The 21,230-nt window shown below is 37.2% G+C and overlaps 1 protein-coding gene across 1 annotated transcript in view; it reads left to right on the forward strand.

The window, feature by feature from the left end:
• The window catches only part of ERICH3 (glutamate rich 3), a 138,627-nt gene that overhangs the window by 70,172 nt on the left and 47,225 nt on the right, over positions 1-21,230 (forward strand). The window contains exons 8-9 of the mRNA XM_056123401.1: positions 7,077-7,260; positions 19,801-19,987. Coding sequence (XP_055979376.1) covers positions 7,077-7,260; positions 19,801-19,987 — 371 coding nt within the window. The remainder of the gene's footprint in view (positions 1-7,076; positions 7,261-19,800; positions 19,988-21,230) is intronic.

The following is a 21,230-nucleotide window of genomic DNA, read 5'->3' on the forward strand; positions in this document are numbered from 1 at the left end:
GAGAGGGGCGGAGGAATCGAACTCGGGTCGGCCATGTTGGCCGCTTGTAAGGCGAACGCCCTACCTGCTGTGCTATCGCTTCAGCCCCGCAACATGGCCGACCCGAGTTACATTGTAATATATGTACATATATAGCTATACATATATAGTATATAATATGTATACATATATACATAGAATATATATAACTAAAGGTAAAGACATAATGAGGCTTAAAATAATATATACATATATTTAATATATACACATATTATGTATGTCATATGTAAACATGTTATATATGTATATATACTATATACTACATGGGTATATGTGTGTATATATTATTTTAAGCCTCATGATGTCTTAAGTTTTAAACTTTGAATATATTTATACAGCATATGGGTATTTTATGTTTGTTTCCATCTGAAATTCTCTATTCCTTTAATTAGCAAGTCTAATCCAATTATAATTATTTTTAGTAATATATTTAGACTTAACTTCTACTACTTTAGTTTTTCTTTGATACATACCATGATTTTTTTTGACAGTAACACTTTTTGCTGGTGATGCCTCTTGAGACTTCACTCTCTAAGATGGAAATTGGGTGATGGAAATTGGTTAGGCTTTTCTTCAGCACAAATAAAGATTTGTTATTCTAACTGGTATCTCTCAGAAAGGCATATCTTTTTCTATCAATTTTCTGCAGGTTCTAAAAAAAAAAAGAGGTAAACTTGTTCATCTTTTCCAACCCTCTCAAAGGCCTTATACTTTACAGTATATTTCTAAATATTGTGCTAGGGTTCCATCTCTTCTCTTCAAAAGCACTTTATTACATATTTTCCTTACTATATTCCAATTATTCTAAGTAGAGTTTACTCATGATTTCTTCTACTCCTAGATTGTGAAGCTTATTGAAGGCAGGGATATGTGATTTACTTTTATTTAAGCACTTGTTAATACTGTGTTCATTTATTCTATTATCCATGAGAAAAATTACTTATGCTTTTTCACCTAGGTAAATAACATGAAAATCAAGTTTGTCTTTCAGTAATGGATTTCTTATTTCAACAAGAAAGTCTAAAATGTAATAGCTTTTACTGAGGAATTTTTCATTTCTTTGTTTGACTTAAAAATATCTCCCATCCTAGTCAAAACATCAACTTGGTATTTCTCACTCTTGGTTTTTCTCACCAGTCGACTCAGATTTGAGAATAGAAAAGGAAAACATCAGCATGATTTTAATATGTGGTGATTCAACATATTTTATAGTAGGTCTGATTTATTGTAGGAAACACTTTTCTTTAAACAATGTTTTGCTTAAAATTAGCATTGCATTTTGGCAACTATATCAATAAAAAGAACCTTAAAAAACAGCTAAAAAGTCAATTTAACAAAGTATCTTAGCAGCTGGCATTGTGGAACAAATCCTGGAAGAATGGAAGTACTGAAGGTATTTTGGGTGTCTTTGAAATAGTTGGAATTTTAAGGGAAGATCCAGTAATTAAGCCTAATTACAGGGCCTTTCTAGCAAAAGAAATACACAGCTGAATAATTTCTGGATCCTGACAAATTTGCTTCCTTTACTGTGTTAAAGCAGATAGGGAAGGGAACTTACAAGTGTCAACTTAGCATCTCCAAACTCTAGAATCTGGTTCACCCCAGAAGGGTTGATAGAATTACTGCCATAGGGGTATGGCAATAATCAGCAACTCATATGCGTTGTATGATATGGACAGAGAGGGGGGGGGGGGAGAGAGAGAGAGAGAGAGAGAGAGAGAGAGAGAGAGAGAGAGAGAGAGAGAGAAGGGATGTTAAATGTAAGGAAGCATGGTAAAAGCAAAAGAGAAAGGAGGAGGACAGAAAAAAAAAGCTGAAGCAGAAGAATTGAATGAGTAGAGTGAGGAGGGAATGAGGAGAGGTTTCCATCATGATCAACTACATCCTACTCCTTTCGGATGGGAACACTGGAGCATTATTCTGTCTCTCAGAATTGTCACCCTTTAAGTCATCAGAATCAAAAGGGGAATACTTGCCATTCTTTGTTTTTCATATTTTATATTAAGGTTTAATCACTTTAGGTACTGTTTTATTTAATGGATCCCATGAACCAAAAAATCATTTTTCATATTTTGGTGCCTGTTGAATTCTTATAAGTGTGGGAACCCAATGATTTAGAGCAAGAACAAAATCAACTACTGTAGCCTTTTTGTCTCAGCAAAAGATAGAAGGAGGGAATGCCAAATTTTCCCATGCCTAATTCAGATCAGTGTGTATTAGGAGCCAGCACTGGCAAGGCTCTGGAGGCAGAGAGAAGCAAGACACTGTATTCCTCTGAGAGAAAGGAATATAAGGAAGTCGTTTCAGTGCTATGTGGTTCAGGTAGCTAGATAGGTTTAGAGATTAAAAATAGAGCTCAGTATAGCGGGGAGATAAGGGTACTGAGGGGAGACAATGGTGGAGAGAAGTGGTTGTGTTGGAACATAGTATGCATGGAACACTATCATTAACAGTATTGTAAATCATGGTCACTAAAATTTTTAAAAATAAGTTTAAAAAATTAAAAATGCACTGGTAATGTTTGGACCTTTACAATTCATTCTGTTTTGCTGCTCATTTAAATCTAACAGGAAATTACTATGATTAGGAAACAGGACTAAGGGAATATAAGACATTTTATGTTGTCTGAGAAATGTTTAGTTCTCATGCCTGGATACTGTCATTTGTTAGAGAGCTTAAACAGGAGAGTCAACTCTCTTTGGGGACCATAGAGAATTCTGATATCCAGGAGGTGACTGAGTTTGAGGGACATAGTACAGAAGTAAACCAATTGGTAGGAGAACATATATACCCAGTAAAATAAACTCTTTATGTGTCCCTATTTTGGATGAGATTCTCTAGTCACTAACTAGAAGTTTGGGTTCAGGCAAGATTTTATGTGCAGAGTTCATCAAGGTTTAGCTAAATGAATGGAGAACCTATACTTTGGCATGTATATAAATCTCTTAACCTCTCAAATAGGTCTGTGTAGGGCTGAGACCCAGTGTGAATATAGTGTATCAATGTTAAGTATTGAAGTATTGCAAATATAAAATGCCCGACTTGTTAGCTACTCAGCAGACTTGCTGTTTGTCAGCTGAGATTATATTTACCAGAGAAATCTGGGGGAAAAAAGGGGCCAGGGTGAGGTGGGGGAGTAAAAGGCATAAGCAACTTGATTCAAAAGGTGAAGAAAAGAAGATAACTCTTGGTTATGCCAGGGCATGAGTTGCCTTGAGCCTCTTTAATTAAAACTGAAGTTTCATGGATGTTTTTGTTACTTGGTTAAGGACAATATAAGGGATCATTGAGGCCTTGTTAAAGTTTATCAGTCTAGGTCATTATTATGGTAGAAGATGATTAGTCTAGAGTCAATTTAGTTACCTGAAGGAAGCAATTGTTTGTTTTAAAGTAGATATATTAAAAACACTAACTTTCTCTTAGATCTCCCTGAGAAGCCAGAAAACATTATTTGGTGGTAATGGCTGAAGAATATTTTTTTAAAGAATAAAGTAATCAGGGGAATGAGACCTATTGTAATTACTGGTTTTGGCATATTGAATACACAATGGATAGCTTGCGAGGCTCTGCCGTGAGGGTGGAATACTCTCGGTAGCTTGCCAGGAGCTCCGAGAGGGATCGAGGCTTTTGGGGCGGCCTCTAATTGCCCTTGTAGGTGTTCCCATGGTTCAAACCATATTTGTCTCTGTATCCATTTTGCCACTCTGTGTCTCTTAAATTCACCATTTAAGAGACTCAAACCATATTTGAACCCTATCAAATATGGTGTGGCAATTCTGGAAAATGGGTATTAAGTGTCTTATAATGTGTCACGCGTCAGCAAAGTGCAAAGCGGCCGTGCAGTATGGAAAGCATCCTGGAGCATGGCAGCAGCTGGGTAGTGGAGGTAGTGGAGGTCTTTCAGTGAGGTATTTATCTGGTACCAGCAGCAGCAGGGTGGGTCTTTTGTGCGCAATCCAATCCCTGGGGCTCTGGCCGTTGGTGGAAGCAGACAGGGCAGGGTAGGGTGGGGTTCCTGGTTTTAATCCCTTCCTCTCCTGTGGTTGGTGGGAGCAAGCAGAGAATCTCTATCCCCGGGTCCGTTGAGCCTAGAGTCCAAGGTCTCAGAGTTCTGCTTATCTTGTTCTGTGGAAGGGCTGGAGCCATAGCACAGCGGTAGGGCATTTGCCTTGCATGCAGCCAACATGGCTGACCCAAGTTCGATTCCTCCACCCCTCTCGGAGAGCCCGGCAAGTTACTGAGAGTATCTCGCCCGCACAGCAGAGACTGGCAAGCTACCCGTGATGTATTCGATATGCCAAACACAGTAACAACAACAACAACAACAAAAAGTCTCCAATGGAGACGTTACTGGGTCCGCTCGAGCAAATCGATGAACAACAGGAAGACAATGACAGTGACAGTGTTCTGTGGAGCATCAGTTGTGCGTGAGTCTTGGCCCAAGCATCCGGAAAGCATCCTGGAGCGTGGTGGCGGCTGGGTAGTGGAGGTAGTGGAGGTCAAAAGACTGCATGGCCGCCCACCTACCAGATGGTCAAACTTCTTCGTCAAGACCCTGAACTATCAGTTACTGCTGCCCGCTCGGGAAATCGATGATCAACAGGAAGTCAAGTGATCAAGTGATCAAAGTAATCAAACCAAGGAAGAAAAAATTTTTTTTTCAACAATACTTTTTCGAGGGGCTGGAGCGATCGCACAGCAGTAGGGCGTTTGCCTTACAAGCGGCCAACATGGCCGACCCGAGTTCTATTCCTCCACCCCTCTTGGAGAGCCCGGCAAGCTACCAAGAGTATCTTGCTGGCACGGCAGAGCCTGGCAAGCTACCCATGACGTATTCGATATGCCAAACACAGTAACAACAAGTCTCATGATGGAGATGTTACTCGGCCCTCTCAAGCAAATCGATGAACAATGGGAGGACCGTGACCGTGACTTTTTCGAGAGGGTAACAGAAGAGACCCCAGTCACAAATATATAAATGAGAAGTGTGAAAAACTGTCATTTCCTTTATTTTATTTGGAAACATTTCTCCTCTAGTTTCTCATTTTGTACTTGTGAGACTAGCCTTTCCTTCACTTTAATCCCACTATTTGTGTTTATATTGTGCTTAATCTCCCAGAAGCTCACCTTTGAGTCCTTTGCTACTTTAGAAAGTAATGCTTAACAAAAGTGAGCAGCTTTTTTTTTTTTTTTGAATCCATATCATTAAATGTTTGAGTGAGCACTTGGAGCTGAATTTACTTTAGGCTGCTGATTGTGCAGTGGGCTGCAACACTGCGTGTCACAGCACTACATTAGCTCAGGCAAGGGGAAACAGGATGATATTGCAAGGAGGAGCCAGGCCTACCATCTTTCCTTTGCTTTCAGCTGAGACTTAGGGAAATGTTTCTAATCTGCTAAGAATTTTCCAGTTTGCTGATTTACCTTCATGGCTCTTGTTGTCCCTGAAATATTTCGGTTGATTATATCTCTATTTGTGAGCTTTTTGTCCATAGGCAAGATAATTTGCTTCAGTTTTAAATCTCACAGTCCAGCCCTTGACACTTTTTCAAACTGTCTTTGGCAGAATTTCACTTAATTAAGTTCCTTTCCCCAGGTTTTTATTGCAGAGAAATAGAATCATTTGAGGGGAAAAAATTTCTCTGAGAGGGAAGGGGATAGGTTTGTATATGGAAATATTTCAGTTGTTTTCTCAGAAATTTTTGTGGCATCTTTTCTTTTAAAAAAATAACAAACATGGTTAGGAATTGTAAAATCAGATAGCTGTCTTTCACTGATACTTATGCAATTTACCTTTTATATGTATTGGAAATTTTATTTGTAGAAAAGTGAAATGGGTTAAAAGTAATTTCTGGCCTTTGTGTAATTCTTGAAACTGCTATTATTCTCACTAGATCTTCTAAGTTTCAAGCCATTCCTATTTGCGTAGGATCATTATGATCATTAATTCCTTCCTTCTATTATTTTCTAATCTTTCCATAATGCTCACTTATTATTTTGAAAAATTTAGGAACATAAACATAGGGGAAAAAGGATTTTATTCATCTTACGTATGTTTATTGCTTATTTTATAATAGACAATGAGTTTATGAGGTAATTTTTTGTTTCTAGCTTACTGTCTTATACTTAAAATAGTATTTTTTATATTTAAAATAGTATATTTAAAATCATAAAGGCTACAGTTGAAAAAGAATTACAGCAATCTTAGTGATATTACAATAGCGCCTTTCTTGAAAGTTTTTTAAAAATGTCAAGGTGATGTAGTCTCTGATTGAAGAAGCATTTCATCAAATCCCAGGCCTCATACACCTACCATTGAACTACATTACTGGGAACATATTATGCCTTCTAATTTGAAGGATAAGTGGGATGTTATGTTTGAGTGCTCTAAAAATGTATTATTGTATCTTCTTAAAAAAGACATATTTTAAATGAAGCACTCACCTATTTTTTTTTTTTAAAAATAGCAATAATGTTATATCTTTGTTGAACTGGATGCCTTCTGTGAAACAGAATAACTACGGACGTAGAACATATATTCTCTCAGATCTTCAGTGACCATAGAAAAATTAAATATCTGTCTCTCGTCACATAAAATAAGCTTAGAGAAAAATATTTTGTCAGTTTTTAAGGGCAAAGCATTCAACAATAATTGTAAAATCACAATCAATGTCAAGTTATATTAGAACAAGGTAATATCACCAATACTTAATTTGATTTAACTTAATCTGAGAACCAGCTAAAAGAGTCAAGAGCAATTTCCTCTAAGATCATTGATATTTTTGTTGTATAAAAAAAACAGGAAGAGTAAAAAATGCATAAACACCCAGCATTTGCATTAAGAATAAGAATATAAAGTCAAAATACATAATTGCTTGAATAATTCATTTTATAATGGGTGTAAGTTTGTGTGCATTTTATAAAGGTTATACTGTAGGGTATGTAAAACTAAACTTTTCTATTCATTTACAATATCTGTGCACTATGATTAGAGCTGGCTAGTTAATAAGCACAAGCACTCTTTTTGTTTTTCATAGGAATCAAAAAGGATTCATAAAATACCTCTGCATAGTAATGCAACTATTACAATGATGTATTTTGGAAAAAATGTACGTTTATCTTATTATGATCACCCAGACTTCCGGGATGAAATAAAAGTTTATCAACAGCACTGTGGTGGAGAAAACCTTTGTGTCTACAAGGGCAAACTTCTTGAAAAAGGTAAAGATAAAATTTGAGTTAAAAAATTTCTCCAAGTTGATATTATATAGATAAGCCATTGTTGGTATAATATAAAAATGAGTTCACTCTATGAAATTATACATATCCAGGGACTTATAAGCCAGCTGCCTAAAAGTAAATATAGATTTATTACTCTTTGATTGAAACTATGTGACAACTACTTCTGAAGATTGCAGAAAAAAGAATTTGGAATGATTTAACCTAGTAACAGATTAATTTGGGGATGAAGCTATATGATCATTAAAATGAAGCTATATGATCATTAAAATGGTACAGGCATAAGTTGTCCCCAAAATTAAACATTAACTGTTTGGGTTGCCATCATGAATTATAGCACACAATGTTCTGAGAGAAAAATATCAGACTATCAATTTGTTCTTTAGAAATATACTAAGAAATAGAAAGCCATAAATTGAATAAACTTCAGTGTTAATAATAACTTGCTAAATAGCTTGAATTTGGCTAAATGACTTCTAGTACATTTCTTCCTTCTTTCTCCTAAGTCCGTATTAGTGTGATTTTTGTACATAATGTAGGATTTCACATATTGTTCTGATGTGATTTTGGTCAATAATTTGTTTTGTGTAATAGAATTAAAAGGGAGAATTGAGGTCAAAGAGTAACTCAGCCTGGTGTGCTTACTTTGCACTTAGAAGGCCCTGACACCACAGTTTGATCCCAGACACCAAAAAGGGGAAAAATTGTTCTATATATATATAAAACAATATAATTTTTCCCCTTTTTGTTATATGGGCTGGAACGATAGCACAGCGGGTAGGGCGTTCGCCTTACAAGCGGCCAACATGGCCGACCCGAGTTCGATTCCTCCGCCCCTCTCGGAGAGCCCGGCAAGCTACCGAGAGTATTCGATATGCCAGACACAGTAACAACAAAGTCTCCAATGGAGACGTTACTGGGCCCGCTCGAGCAAATTGACGATCAACGGGAGGGCCTTTACCTTTACCTTTACCTTTTGTTATATATATATGTTATACATATATAACACATATATATATATATGTTATCTTATTATCTAGGTCTTACTCTGGAGAACCTGGCAAGCTACCAAAAGTATCCTGCCCAGATGGCAGAGTCTGGCAAACTCCCTGTGGCGTATTCAATATGCCAAAAACCAGTAACAATGATGGGTCTCATTCTCTTGACCCTGAAAGAGCCTTGAATGTGCACTTTTAAAATCTCAGGGCTAGGACGAAGGAGACATTACTGGGGCCTGCTCAAGGCAATCGATGACAACAGGATGACAGTGATACAATAATTATATATATAATTATTATATATAATTATATAATAATTATATATATATTTACCTTGCTTAAGAAACTTTTTGTAAAGTAAAAGTACTACAAGTCATTTTAATTAAAAATTAATTTAAAAGTACTTTTATAATAGTACTTTCACAAATTAAGAGTCAACGTGTTTTATAATAATGCTAGTGATAAGATTCCATGCATAGTGTTCCGACTCCAGCCCTCCACCAGAGTGTTCGCTTCCCTCCACCACTGAGTCTCCCTGTAAACCCCTAAACATCTCCCCAGAAGGGTAAGATCAGTTCTGTTGACGAGTTCCCACATTCTATTGCTTTGGGACATTTGTTATTCTCTTCTTAATATATATATCTTCTTCATATATATGTATCTATCTCACACGAGAGAAATTGTTCTGTGTCTGCACCTCTCCCAGCTAACTCTCACTCAGCATGGCACTCTCCAGTTTCCTCCATTTAGTGGCAAATTCCATGATTTTAGCTTTCGTATAGCTGAGCAGTATTCCATTGCACATGCATACCAAAATTTCTTTATCCAGTCCTCTGTTCTTAGACATAAGTTGTTACTAGATTTTGGCTATTATAAATGGTGATGCAAACAACATAGGAGCACAAATGTCTTTTCTGGATAGAATTTTTGGATTCTTGGGGTAGATGCCAAGAAGTATAATTTCTGGTTTATACACAAGCTTAATTCTTAGTTTTTTGAGATTATCCATATTGTTTTTCAAAAGCTTGTACAGTTGATATTCCCACCAGCAGCAGATGAGGGTTCCTTTATGCCCACATTCATGTCACCACTGGTTGTTTCTATTCTTTGTGATGTGTGCCAGCCTTACTGGTGTGAGGTGATAATTCATTTGTTGTTTTGATGCATTTTCCTGATGATCAGTGATGCAAAACATCATATATCTATTTTTAATATATCAATTGGCTTTCTGTTTATCTTTCTTAAAGAAGTTTCTGTTAATCTCTTCTCTCCATTTTTGGATGAGGTTGATTTTTCTTTTCATGTTAAGTTTTACAAGTGCTTTTTATATTTTAGATATTATCCTGCTGTAAGATGAGTAGTATGTGATAGTTTTTCCTAGTCCTTGGGTTGTCTTTTAATTCTGTTAATTATTTCTTTTGCAGTGCAGAAGTGTTATAATTTGATGTAGTCTCATTTCTCATTTCTTCTGTTAGTTTGTTAATGGCATTGAATCACTGAAGATGTCTCTAGATTTGATATTATGAAGAGTTCTCCTATATTTCCTCTATATACTTTCTGAATTTAGGTTTTATAAAAAGATCTTTAACTCATTTAGAATTTGGTTTTATGCATGGTGTGAGATGGGGGTCTGTTCTTTTTTTCTCACATGCTGTTTTCCATAACCATTTACTATAGAGGCTTTCCTTTCTCCATTTTTAACTCATTTGTCAAAGATTGTGATTTTTCTAATTAATTTTTTTTTACTATTTAAACCATAATGATACAGACTAGCAGTTAAAGGAAGAAGAGCTGGAGAAAATGAAATTGCTACTTTTGTCTTTTCTGATTTTCCTCATCAATCAAAAATTACAACTCTATTAAAAATTAAAGCACCTAAAGAGAACTTTTTTAGATACATAGGTATCAAATATTTAAATTATTACAACACAAAGTAAACAGTTAATGAACTAGAGTAATAGTACAGTAGTAGGGTGTTTGCCTTTCACATGGCCAACCTGGGTTCAATTCCAGCATCCATGGAACCAACCAACACCACCAAGAGCTGGCATTAACTCCTGAACACTACTGGGTGTGCCCCCTAAAATAAAAGAAAAAGAGTAAATAGTTAACTGTTAAATACAAAATATATTTTACCTAAAAATATTTATACACAATAACAATCATACTAGAAAATTTACTACAATTTTGTATACTTGGTTAAAGTGTAATTTACTTTTGTCTCATTTTGTTATACATTTGAGAGTTCAGTCTTCTCATTTTGTAGACGAGGAAAATAAGAGAATTCCAGAGGTATAATGGTTTCCGTGAGGTTACTCATTCAGCTCTGGCCAAAGTCATAGTGAACCTCAGCCCCTGGATAGTTGGAGAGGGCTCTTAACCTGTGCTACTCAGCCCCAGATTCTCAGTAGCAAAAGTTTTCCTACATTTTAGTAATATGAGGGCTATAAAATCTTGGTGAGAGTTGCATAGATATTATTCCTTTAAAGTGAAACTTTCAACTAGTGGTTGAGGAGAATTGTCAAAATTAACTCTAGTATAGGGCTGGAGCGATAGCACAGCGGGTAGGGCGTTTGCCTTGCATGCAGCCAACATGGCCAACACAGGTTCGATTCCCAGCACACCATATGGTCCCCTGAGCACCGCCAGGAGCAATTTCTGAGTGCATGAGCCAGGAGTAACCCCTGAGCATCACCGGGTGTGACCCAAAAGGCAAAAAAAAAAAAAAAAAAAAAAAGAAAAGAAAAAAAAGAAAACAAATTAACTCTAGTATAAAATTTGAATGAACGTAATGAAACTTTTCCAACGTCTTAATCTCTCACTTATAATCAAATGCATATATAATAACTGCTTAACTGCTGGAACATGTGGCACACACAAATGAAAAAATAAGATATAACAGAGTGATTTTCTGGGGCGCAACGTACATGCTATGATAAGAGTGGGGAACTAGAGATTATCAGTGTGCCTTGGCTAAATGTTGTTTTGCATATATATCACTCCTAAAGACTTGTTGTGTCAGTGGATAGTTTTAAATAAAAAATGGAATGGGACTTGAGTAATTGAATCCAAGTTGTTCTTGTCTCAGTTTGCCTTTAATTGTTTGGAAAGTAATTGTTCAAAATTGAGAAGTTGGGTGACTCAGAGGTGACTGGTGGTTCAGAATCTTCACATTTTATCTGGGACGACAAGAATCTACCTTTCTTAAAAATCAAAGCTGTGCTTGAGACTGTGAAATATGAATAGGTTTTCAGAATATTTCCCTTTTTTTATAAAAAGGTACATTTTAAAGTTTTCTTGGTGAGGTAAGCATATTAAAATTGTGGCATTCATTTATGTCTTGCTTTTGATGAGTAATAATAAGAAAACTAATTATTTTGGAATGTCTTCATGAGCATCTTTATTTCCATTGTAATTCATGATGTCTTGTCTTGTGAGTTTCGTTATCAAGCTACATGTTGCCTGTTTATTTTGTACACCTATAAAGTCACTGGATATTTCCTCTATTTTGTATAAAGTATGATTCTTCATAGGCATTTTTATTTCTCACTGTAATCCCTTCAAACAAGGTAAACCTTGGCCTCCTGGGTTCTTGTGGATACAAAGAACAAAGAAACTTTTATTTCTAGTAGTTCTTTTAATCCTTTACTCTACTGCCCTATTTTGTTTTGTAGTTTCTACTTGATCCTTTTGTACCTATTTGTGAATTCCTTATTACTCTTCACAAACACAGCTGCTTCTCTGCTTTGTTTGCAGTCAAACAAAGGGTTTTAAATTCAAAATAGGATTTTAAATTCAAACCTTACCCATCTTTTAAGATTTAGATTAAGGTGGTGAAGCTTTCAGAAGTCACTCTGTTCTGCTGTAGTTGTCTCTAAGGCCTTGGCTTCTAGCCTACACTTACTACCAAGACATTTCATTGTACTGTCACATTATTAATTTTTTTTTGCTGTTGTAATCTATTGATTTTTAAAATAGCCTCATTGTATTTTTACATTTCAGAAAGTTTACGTTCCATCATTTTCATCCACTTTAAGTGTATAAATCACTAACTTTTAGGTATTGTAGAGGGTCATGCAGCTAAAAGCAAAAAAATAGTTTTAAAACATCTCTACCATTTCAACAAAAAGTTCTCTTATGCTGATTGGCAGTTATACTTTACTTTCCTAGCCAGCCCCAAGCTACCACTACTGCTTTCTGTCAAAAAAGAGAAAAAACAAACAACAATAATAAAAAAAAAGAAGTCTTTTTTCCTGACATTTCAAATAAATGAAATCTTACAATGGGTCAGTGGGTAATACTTTGTTTCTTTCTTCTTTCACTTAGAAAAAATTTTTGGAATCACATTAATGGAATCTCTATCACTTATTGGTTTCCTCTTACATCACTGAATAATCCCATTACAGGAATATACCAGGCGTTGTCCATCCCTGACTGATGGACATTTTTATTATTTTATGATGTCACTTAATAAATTCTGTTACATAAATATACATGTTTTACTTATCTATCTCCAGCTGATGGACGTTTATAGCTTTCTGTGTGCATTAAAAATAATGCAGTTATAAGAATACTAATACAAGTCTTCAAGTATTTTTTATAGATTTTTATACCTGGGCTTGACAGAAGTTCCTCCCTTGTTTCTGTATACACTTCCTATTTTTCCATCACTTAATCACTTAATCACTTAACTTCCCGTTAGTCGTCGATTTGCTCGAGCGGGTGCCAGTAACGTCTCCATTTGTCCCTGTCGCGTGCTAGTGTAGCCCAATGGCATCTGTTCGCTCCGGGAACATGAAGGGCCTCAAACCGATCGTTCATGATCTTGACGAAGAAGTCTGACCATCTGGTAGGTGGGCGGCCACGCGGTCTTTTGACATCCCGTGGAATCCAATCAGTAACAGCTCTAGTTCAATGGTCGTCTTTAAATCTCATTACGTGACCAGCCCATCTGATTTTCGACACCTTGGCAAATGATACAGCGTCCCTGATCCTTGATCGTCGACGGATGTCAGAACTCCGGATTCGTTCTCTCATTTGAGTGAAACAAGCATAGCTCTTTCTATTCTTCTTTGGGAGACCTGAATGGCGTTCTCATCTTGTTTGCGTAGGGCCCAGGTCTCTGAGGCATATGTTAATGCAGGAAGAACAGTGGAATCAAAGAGATGTGCCCGGAGCCGGAGGTTCTTCGTCCTCTTAGCTATTTCTTTGACGTTCTTGAAGGCGTTCCAAGCCGCTCTCTTCCTCCTGCGCAGCTCGGGTGCCAGGTCATTTGTCATGTTGACTTCTCGACCTAGGTACACATAGCTGTTGCATTCGGAGATGGTTGTTCCATTGAGAGCGAATGGGGCATCAGGAACAAGGCTGTTTCTCATAAACATTGTCTTCGTAAGATTCAGCTGTAGTCCTACCTTTCCACACTCACGGTCAAAATCGGCTAGCATTTGTGCCACTTGGCTGATGTTTGGTGTTATTAAAACAATGTCATCAGCAAAGCGGAGGTGGTGTAGTTGCCGACCATCTATCTTCACTCCCATTCCTTCCCATTCCAGTCGTCGCATGATGTTCTCGAGGGTGGCACTGAAGAGTTTTGGTGAAATGGTATCACCCTGCCGCACCCCTCTCTTGACATCAACGATCACTTCTTTGTAGAATGGTGAGATCCTGGTAGTGAATCCGCAATACAGCTCACGGAGGATCCTGATGTATTGGGCTTGAATGCCCTGATTGGCTAGGGCTTCAATGACCGCTTCCGTCTCAACAGAATCAAAGGCCTTCTTTAAATCAATGAACGTTAAACAGAGCGGCATCTTGAACTCCCGAGAAACCTCAATGAGCTTGGTTATCGTGTGGATATGGTCGATGGTGCTGAATCCTTTGCGGAACCCTGCTTGCTCGCATGGTTGTCCTTCATCTAGTGTTCTGCCAATCCTATTCAGGATGACTCGAGTGAAGATCTTGTAGATGACAGACAATAGGCAGATCAGGCGATAGTTGCCAATGTCATGGATGTCTCCCTTCTTGAACAGTAGTACGGTCCTGCTGGTTTTCCATTGGGATGGAATCTTGCATTCAGACAGGTAGCGAGTGAAGAGCCGAGCCAGTGTATTGATGAGTACTGACGGCAGGTTCTTCAGGTGTTCAGGTCTGACCTTGTCTGGGCTGGTGCTGTTTGTTTCTTTACCGACGAAATGGCGTGTCGGATTTTGGAAGGGAGAACGTTGGGAACGACATATCCATCCTGTGGAATTTGGTATGTCGGCAAGTGGACATGGCTATCGAAGAGATTTGAGTAGAAGTCATGGATAATCTTCTCCATTGCTGTTCTGGAGGATGTGATGGATCCATCAGGACGTCCATACTTCTTTATTTCTTTTTGTTTAAAAGTGAATATTTTAAATAAGCTTAGAGCCTCTGTGAGTTCCGGGTTCTGAATTTCCATTCCAAGCTTCTTGAAGGTGATAGCTTTTGCTCTCATGATGATCAGTAGTTTAACAAATTTGAGAAAATTTTCTCATCTTCTTGATAAGTAATATATCTGTTTGTATTTTAATTTTGTTAGTGCTTTAGTACTTTTTAGTGCTTATCTAATGATTTCTCAGATTTTGTGTTCAGATACTGAGACAGTAAGTCACCACCTTCTGCCAAGGAATCTGTGAGTGTTTCAGTTTTCTGGGGCTGTCATTACAAATATAGCCCCCACACTGGCAGCTTAAAATAATAGTTCTGGAAGCCAAAAATGTAAAACCAAAGTGTTAATAGAACAGTGTGTTCATCTAATGGAGATTCTTTCCTTGCCTCTTGTAACACATGGTGATTCCCAGAATTTCTTGGTGTGTTGTGACTCTAGTGTCTGCCTTCTTCACATGAGGTTATACTCCATGTGTCCCAATGTCCTTTCAAACAAATTCAGGATGATCTCATCTTGAGCCTTCACTGTTTGTATTTACAAAGGCACTTCTTTTGGCAAAAATGTCACATTCAGAGGCAGCGGATGTTTACAAATTTTAGATGCAAATATTCAAAGTACCATGGAGGGTTCAGGAGTACATTCAAGGTCCAGGCAGTTTTCAAATTAGTTGAACCTTTGTTTTTCACCAGACTCTTTGGTGTTTACTTTATTCTTAGGTGCAAGCTCTTGGGTTTATTCTACTAAATGCCACTTTGAAGTTATTGGATAATGTATAGTTTATGGAATGTATTGGCAACTGTTTTATTGCTTGTATCTCCCAGTTAAATTTCTGGCTATTCCCCTGCTACTATTTGTTTGCTCTGGAACTATAGTCTTAGGTAGCAGAACCTCTGGCCTTGTGTTTATCTCTCAAATTACTGCTTACTACTCATTTTGTCACTGGTGAAGGTTGTTTTCATTCTTTGCTGTAAATCAAACTACTTCCCACTAATGGTGATGGTTGTTCATGGCATTTGCCCTGCTATAACATAAAATACTGTGTTGAAAATAGTGTAAGGTGAGGGAAAGGAGGGAATGAACTTTGCCCCTTGGAAAGCATGCCACAGTTTCCCACAATTCTTACCAAAAGTTTATAATTTTTCTGGACTCACTGAAATTTAGTTTGTTTTAATTCTGTTCTATTTTCTGAGACAGATTTTAAAGGGACAGAATTTGGTGTTTTTCCTTTATGCTTTCTAATATTGATATGAGTTAATATAAAATTTCTAATACGTGATATGATCTTTAATATCACAGTATGATAGCGGGCAGACTGGGGTGTCCCTCCTGCTCGCCTCCAACTGTTGCCCCCTCCTCCTGCCATCTCAATGTGACGTGCAACAAATATCAATGATTTAATGAGGAATTCTTGCTTAATAAATGCAGAAATGGAGCACAGGCTAAAATCTTTTGACCTCTAATCTATGTTCCTTCCTCTACTTAATTCGGCTACCATTAAGTCAGGACAGGGAAGAGCTAGAAAATACTGAAATAAAAAATTGCAAAATAGGTTAACAAAAAAATAAAAACAAAAGGTTTTAGTTCTTGTTTAATATGCTTGGGGAAAGGAAGGAGAGAAGAGAACAAAGTAAAAAGAGGGAGGAAGAGATGGAAGGAGGGAAGGATGTGTTTTCCAATGGGTGGAAGTGTTTTCCAGTCACATGGCTATCAAGTGAAAGTGTAGTCATATCTCTATATTGACCTTCTGTTCCTAGGCTCTACATTTCCTTGATGGCATATATTTCCTGGTCTGGTAATAGAAACTTATAGGGTTTGAGATGCAACAGAATGGATCATACAAATTTCTGTGATGACAGTAGGCAAGCTAAGTATCTAGTCTCCACTTCATAGTCAGCTTATAGTAAAAGGGATTTTAAAATCTATTATGTCTTAGTTTTCACCTATGATAACTTTCCAGTTTTTGCTTTCCTAGTTTAAATTTACCATACAAATATTAAGATATAAATTATGGCACTGAATGATAAATAAGTCTATTTAGTAAAAGTTACATCTAATTTAAGGGCATAGTATGGTATAACTTGAATTCAAGGCCGAGAAAGATGATAGAAGGTAGGTTTACTGCCCTGCATGCGTTCTGACCCCTGTTTGAATTCCAGGCACACTACATGGTCCCATGAGTTCTTTTTGGTGTTACTCCTAAACACGGATCAAAGAATATATTCTGATTACCACCAGGTGTGGCCCCAAAGCTGGAATAAATAAAATTTGAATCTTGATTAAGTCCATATAATGACAATATTTGTCAAGGTCTATTTACTTATGTTCTTGCTCATCCCACTAATTCATAAAATCATTGTTTTACTTTCTCACTTTCTTTAATTCATGATTGGAATTATTATTTTTTTTTTATGTCAAAGCCTTATTCATCCTAATGAGCTCTTTTTGTTGTGAATCCTCATTTCAGTGTCTCATGTGGGTGCTGGGGTATTCCTGGCTGAATACTTGTCACTCTTAGCGGGGGTCATTGGTTGTTCCAGGTGTTGCTCAGGGATGCCTTGCTGGGGATCAAATCCAAGACTGTCAGACATGAAGCATGGACACAAATACTGTATTGCTTCCCTAGCCAGTAGCCATTTTTTCATTGGTTTTGAATAATATTCCTAAATTTAGTGTATGCCATGCTTAAGTTATCAGTTCACACTTTTTATGGTGTTTGGTATATTTTAAATTTTGAGTATTTTAAAGCTGGTGCAAACATTTTGCTATTTATGTTAAGCTTTTTCTTTCAGTTTTTTTTTTTTAATTTTGTCTCTTTAGAGGACTCTATCTTTGGTCAATAATGTAGAGTGTAGTATCTGAGTCACAAGGTAGATGAATGTTTAATTTTTGCAGAACATAGAAATAATGATCCAAAGTTGTTACACTATTTTCATTTACCAATGGTATTTCATTTCTTCAGTATTCCACTGAATACTTGGTTTGGCGAATTGTTTTCATTTTGGCCCTTTTAATTTTTGTTTCAATGAGACTACTTTTTCTTTTAACTGCATTTCCATAGAGTTTCAAGGATACTTTTTCAGATGTTCATCTTGGAGATGTGTTTTGTTAAATTGCAATAGAGGGGTGTTGGTAGAGCCAAATTGTTTTTTTAGTTTTTATCAACTATTCTGATGATGGGCTGGAGCAATAGTACAGTGAGTAGGGCATTTGCCTTGCACATGGCTGACCTGGGTTTGATTCCTCTGTCCCTCTCGGAGAGCCCAGCAAGCTACCGAGAGTATCTCACCTGCCATGGCAGAGCCTGGCAAGATACTTGTGGTGTATTTGATATGCCAAAAACAGTAACAACAAGTCTCACAATTTGTTGTGAGATGTTACTGGTGCCCGCTTGAGCAAATCAATGAACAATGGGAGAACAGTGCTACAGTGCTACAGTTCTACAATATGGTATAAAGATAGTATTTCTAGATGCCTAAAAGAAACATGAAAACAATTTCATTAGTGAGGATCCTCTGGTTCATTCTCAGCCTATGGGGAAATGAACATTATTAATACTTTTAGTTCTCATGGGGTTGGAGTGATAGCACAGCAGGTAGGGATTTGCCTTGCATGCAGCTGACATGGCTAACCTAGGTTTGATTCCTCCCCCTCTCTTGGAGAGCCCAGGAAGCTACCAAGAGTATCTCGCCCACATGGCAAAGCCTGGCAAGCTATCTGTGATGTATTCAATATGCGAAACACAGTAACAAGTGTCACAATGGAGACATTACTGGGCCTACTCAAGCAAATTGATGAACAATGGGAGGACAGTGACAGTGACAGTGACAGTTCTCATGGAGTAGAGCAAACATCTTGATCAAAGTTTTTTTGTTGTCTTTTCCCTTCATACTTCATTCAAATACATAGTTTACAAGTTGTTTATGATGATTTGTTACAGGCATTCAATATTTCAGCACCAATCCCACCACCACTGTCACCTACCCTCACTATTGTCTCCATTTTGCCAGCCATTCCTCAAGCCTGCTGCTGTGGCAGGCTCATGATAATTAATTTTATATTGCTTGTCACCCAGAAATGGCTAACAGATGATCAGAATATATTTCCTTGGAAGAAAATTAGTGAAAATTATATTGCACCATGTGAATATTAAGTCTTTGAGAGATTACTAAGATTACTTAAGTTATAAGTTAAGCTTCTGTGTTAATTTTTTTTTAGTCAATATTGTTTGGCTTCTACATTACATCTCATCCAATCTGGTGTGCTACTCTAAGTTGTTGTAGATTTTGGAGATTTTGCGTCAGAAAATCCAGAGTTTTTAACTGGTCAGTCTAGCTGGAGTTAATTTCTTTAATTCTGAGTTTACATGGCAGTGGAGATGGTTCATGGGCGTGACTGACATGACTTGGGGAAGTATGGAGTGTGGGGGAAGGTAGCCCATCCCAGTTCCTAGAAGAACTTTCTGTGGCTGAACAGAACTTCCAGCCACAGAGACCTGTATACCTGAGGTTTCAACTGGGTTAAGTTCACTGTGAGGCTCAGGAATCTTGAGGCAATGGAGTTTGGCCAAAGGCATGGAGGTGGCTTTGAGGTGTGGAAGCATGTGCTGCCTGGGCTTTGTAGGGTCATGGACCTAAATGTAAAAGGTAAAGACCCTCCCGTTGATCGTTGATTTGCTCGAGCGGGCCCAGTAACGTCTCCATTGGAGACTTTGTTGTTACTGTGTCTGGCATATCGAATACTCTCGGTAGCTTGCCAGGCTCTCCGAGAGGGGCAGAGGAATCGAACTCGGGTCGGCCATGTTGGCCGCGTGTAAGGTGAACGGCCTACCCGCTTGTGCTATCACTCCAGCCCTAAATGTAAGTTTATAAAAATAGTTTAAAAATTATTCTATGATTTATTATTAGTATATACTGGGTTTTAATACCTATCTTATGTACCTGGGGTTGTGTAAGAAAAAAAAAATTTGGGATGAAAAAGGGTTACAAACGGAAAAGACTGTAAGATCTAGACTATAATATTGTGCTTATCTAATTTCTTTAAAAAAAAACTTCATTTAAAACCTATTAGTCTATAGACAATGCTTTAACTAATGTATTTCCTTTTTAATTCCAGAGACATTTCAATTTGTTTCCAAAAGACACCATGGTTTCCCCTTCAGCCTCACCTTTTTCCTAAATGGAATTCAGGTGAACAGGTTAAGCTCCTGCTGTGAATTTAAACACCGAAAAGGTTCCAGACTAGGAGGAAAACGAGGCTACTTTGGGTTTGTGTGTGTCGAGAGATCATCTCCTTGCTACAAGTATGAAAACGAATGTCTTTTGGTAGAGGGCAGGTTTTGCTATATCTTTCCTCTTACAGTTTTACTGATGTATTTCTCTGTACAATTTGTTTCAAGGTATCCATCAATGAACCTAGAATATCTAAGTAAAAGATTTTTATTATTACTCTTTGTATTATATTTGAAATTAAAATTTATTAATTATATTTTCAGATATTATAAAATTAGAGTATTCAAATTCTATTTCTCTATCTTTCCTTTTTCTTTAAGTTCAGTTTCTAAAGAGAAGGAAAAAGATCTACTGTTTTTTCTCATTTTTTCTGTCCTCTTAGTAACTGGTTTGGGGTTGAGCCTCAAAGCTAGTTTATACAAAGAATCTAAACTACATGATTGGATAATGCAGGTTATGCATATAAAGGGGTCCCTTCATTAACATACAACCCGAATATGATTCTTGTGCCTTATTTTATTGTTGTTATTTTTTTTCTTTTTTGGGTCACACCCTGCGATGCTTAGGTCTTACTTCTGTCTCTGCGCTCAGGAATTACTGCTGGGGGTGCTTGGGGGACCATGTGGATGGTGGGAATTGAAACCGCATCAGCCGCATGCAAGGCAAATGCCCTACCTGCTGTATATCTCTCTGGCCCCTTATTTTTAAACTCAGGCTTAATAAAATGTATACTAAAATGTTAGTTCTAATTGTTTTTAATATTTTTTTCATTTTTGAAAAAAAAGTTTTCACACTGGATGTCCTATTTGTAGTAGCTTGCTTTCAGGTTTTTTTTTAGTTTTGTTTTCCCACCCTCACCCCCCTCCAAAAGTGCATGCAGAATTGAAACTGTCAAGCAGAAACATAGGAGTGAAACAACTAAACTTACCAGCCTCCATGGAGTCCATGCCAATGAGAGAAGGGCAATCATATGCCAATAAACCAATTATTGAATAGTGATGGATACAAAGTGTAGGGTAAGGAAGATCTAGGGAGTAAATGGATATATGAGGTAAATGGCAATATTATTTCATGTAGGATAATCAGAAAAAGCTTCTCTGATGTCTTTTGAGCAAAAAAAGGAAAATATGTCTCCTCTCCCAAACATATTTTTATGTAGAGGAAAGCATATATAAAGTGCTTGAGGCACAAATATGCTTGCTGTATCTAAGACACTAGCAAGAGCGAGAGTAAGGAATGAACTAATGGAAGAAAATGAGGTCAGAGAAACAGAGGGGCAAACTTATGTAGAGTCCTTTGGTTATTGAAAGAACT

The sequence above is a fragment of the Sorex fumeus genome, unplaced genomic scaffold (assembly GCF_029834395.1).
Source record: "Sorex fumeus unplaced genomic scaffold, SorFum_2.1 ptg000047l, whole genome shotgun sequence".
NCBI classification, from domain to species: domain Eukaryota; kingdom Metazoa; phylum Chordata; class Mammalia; order Eulipotyphla; family Soricidae; genus Sorex; species Sorex fumeus.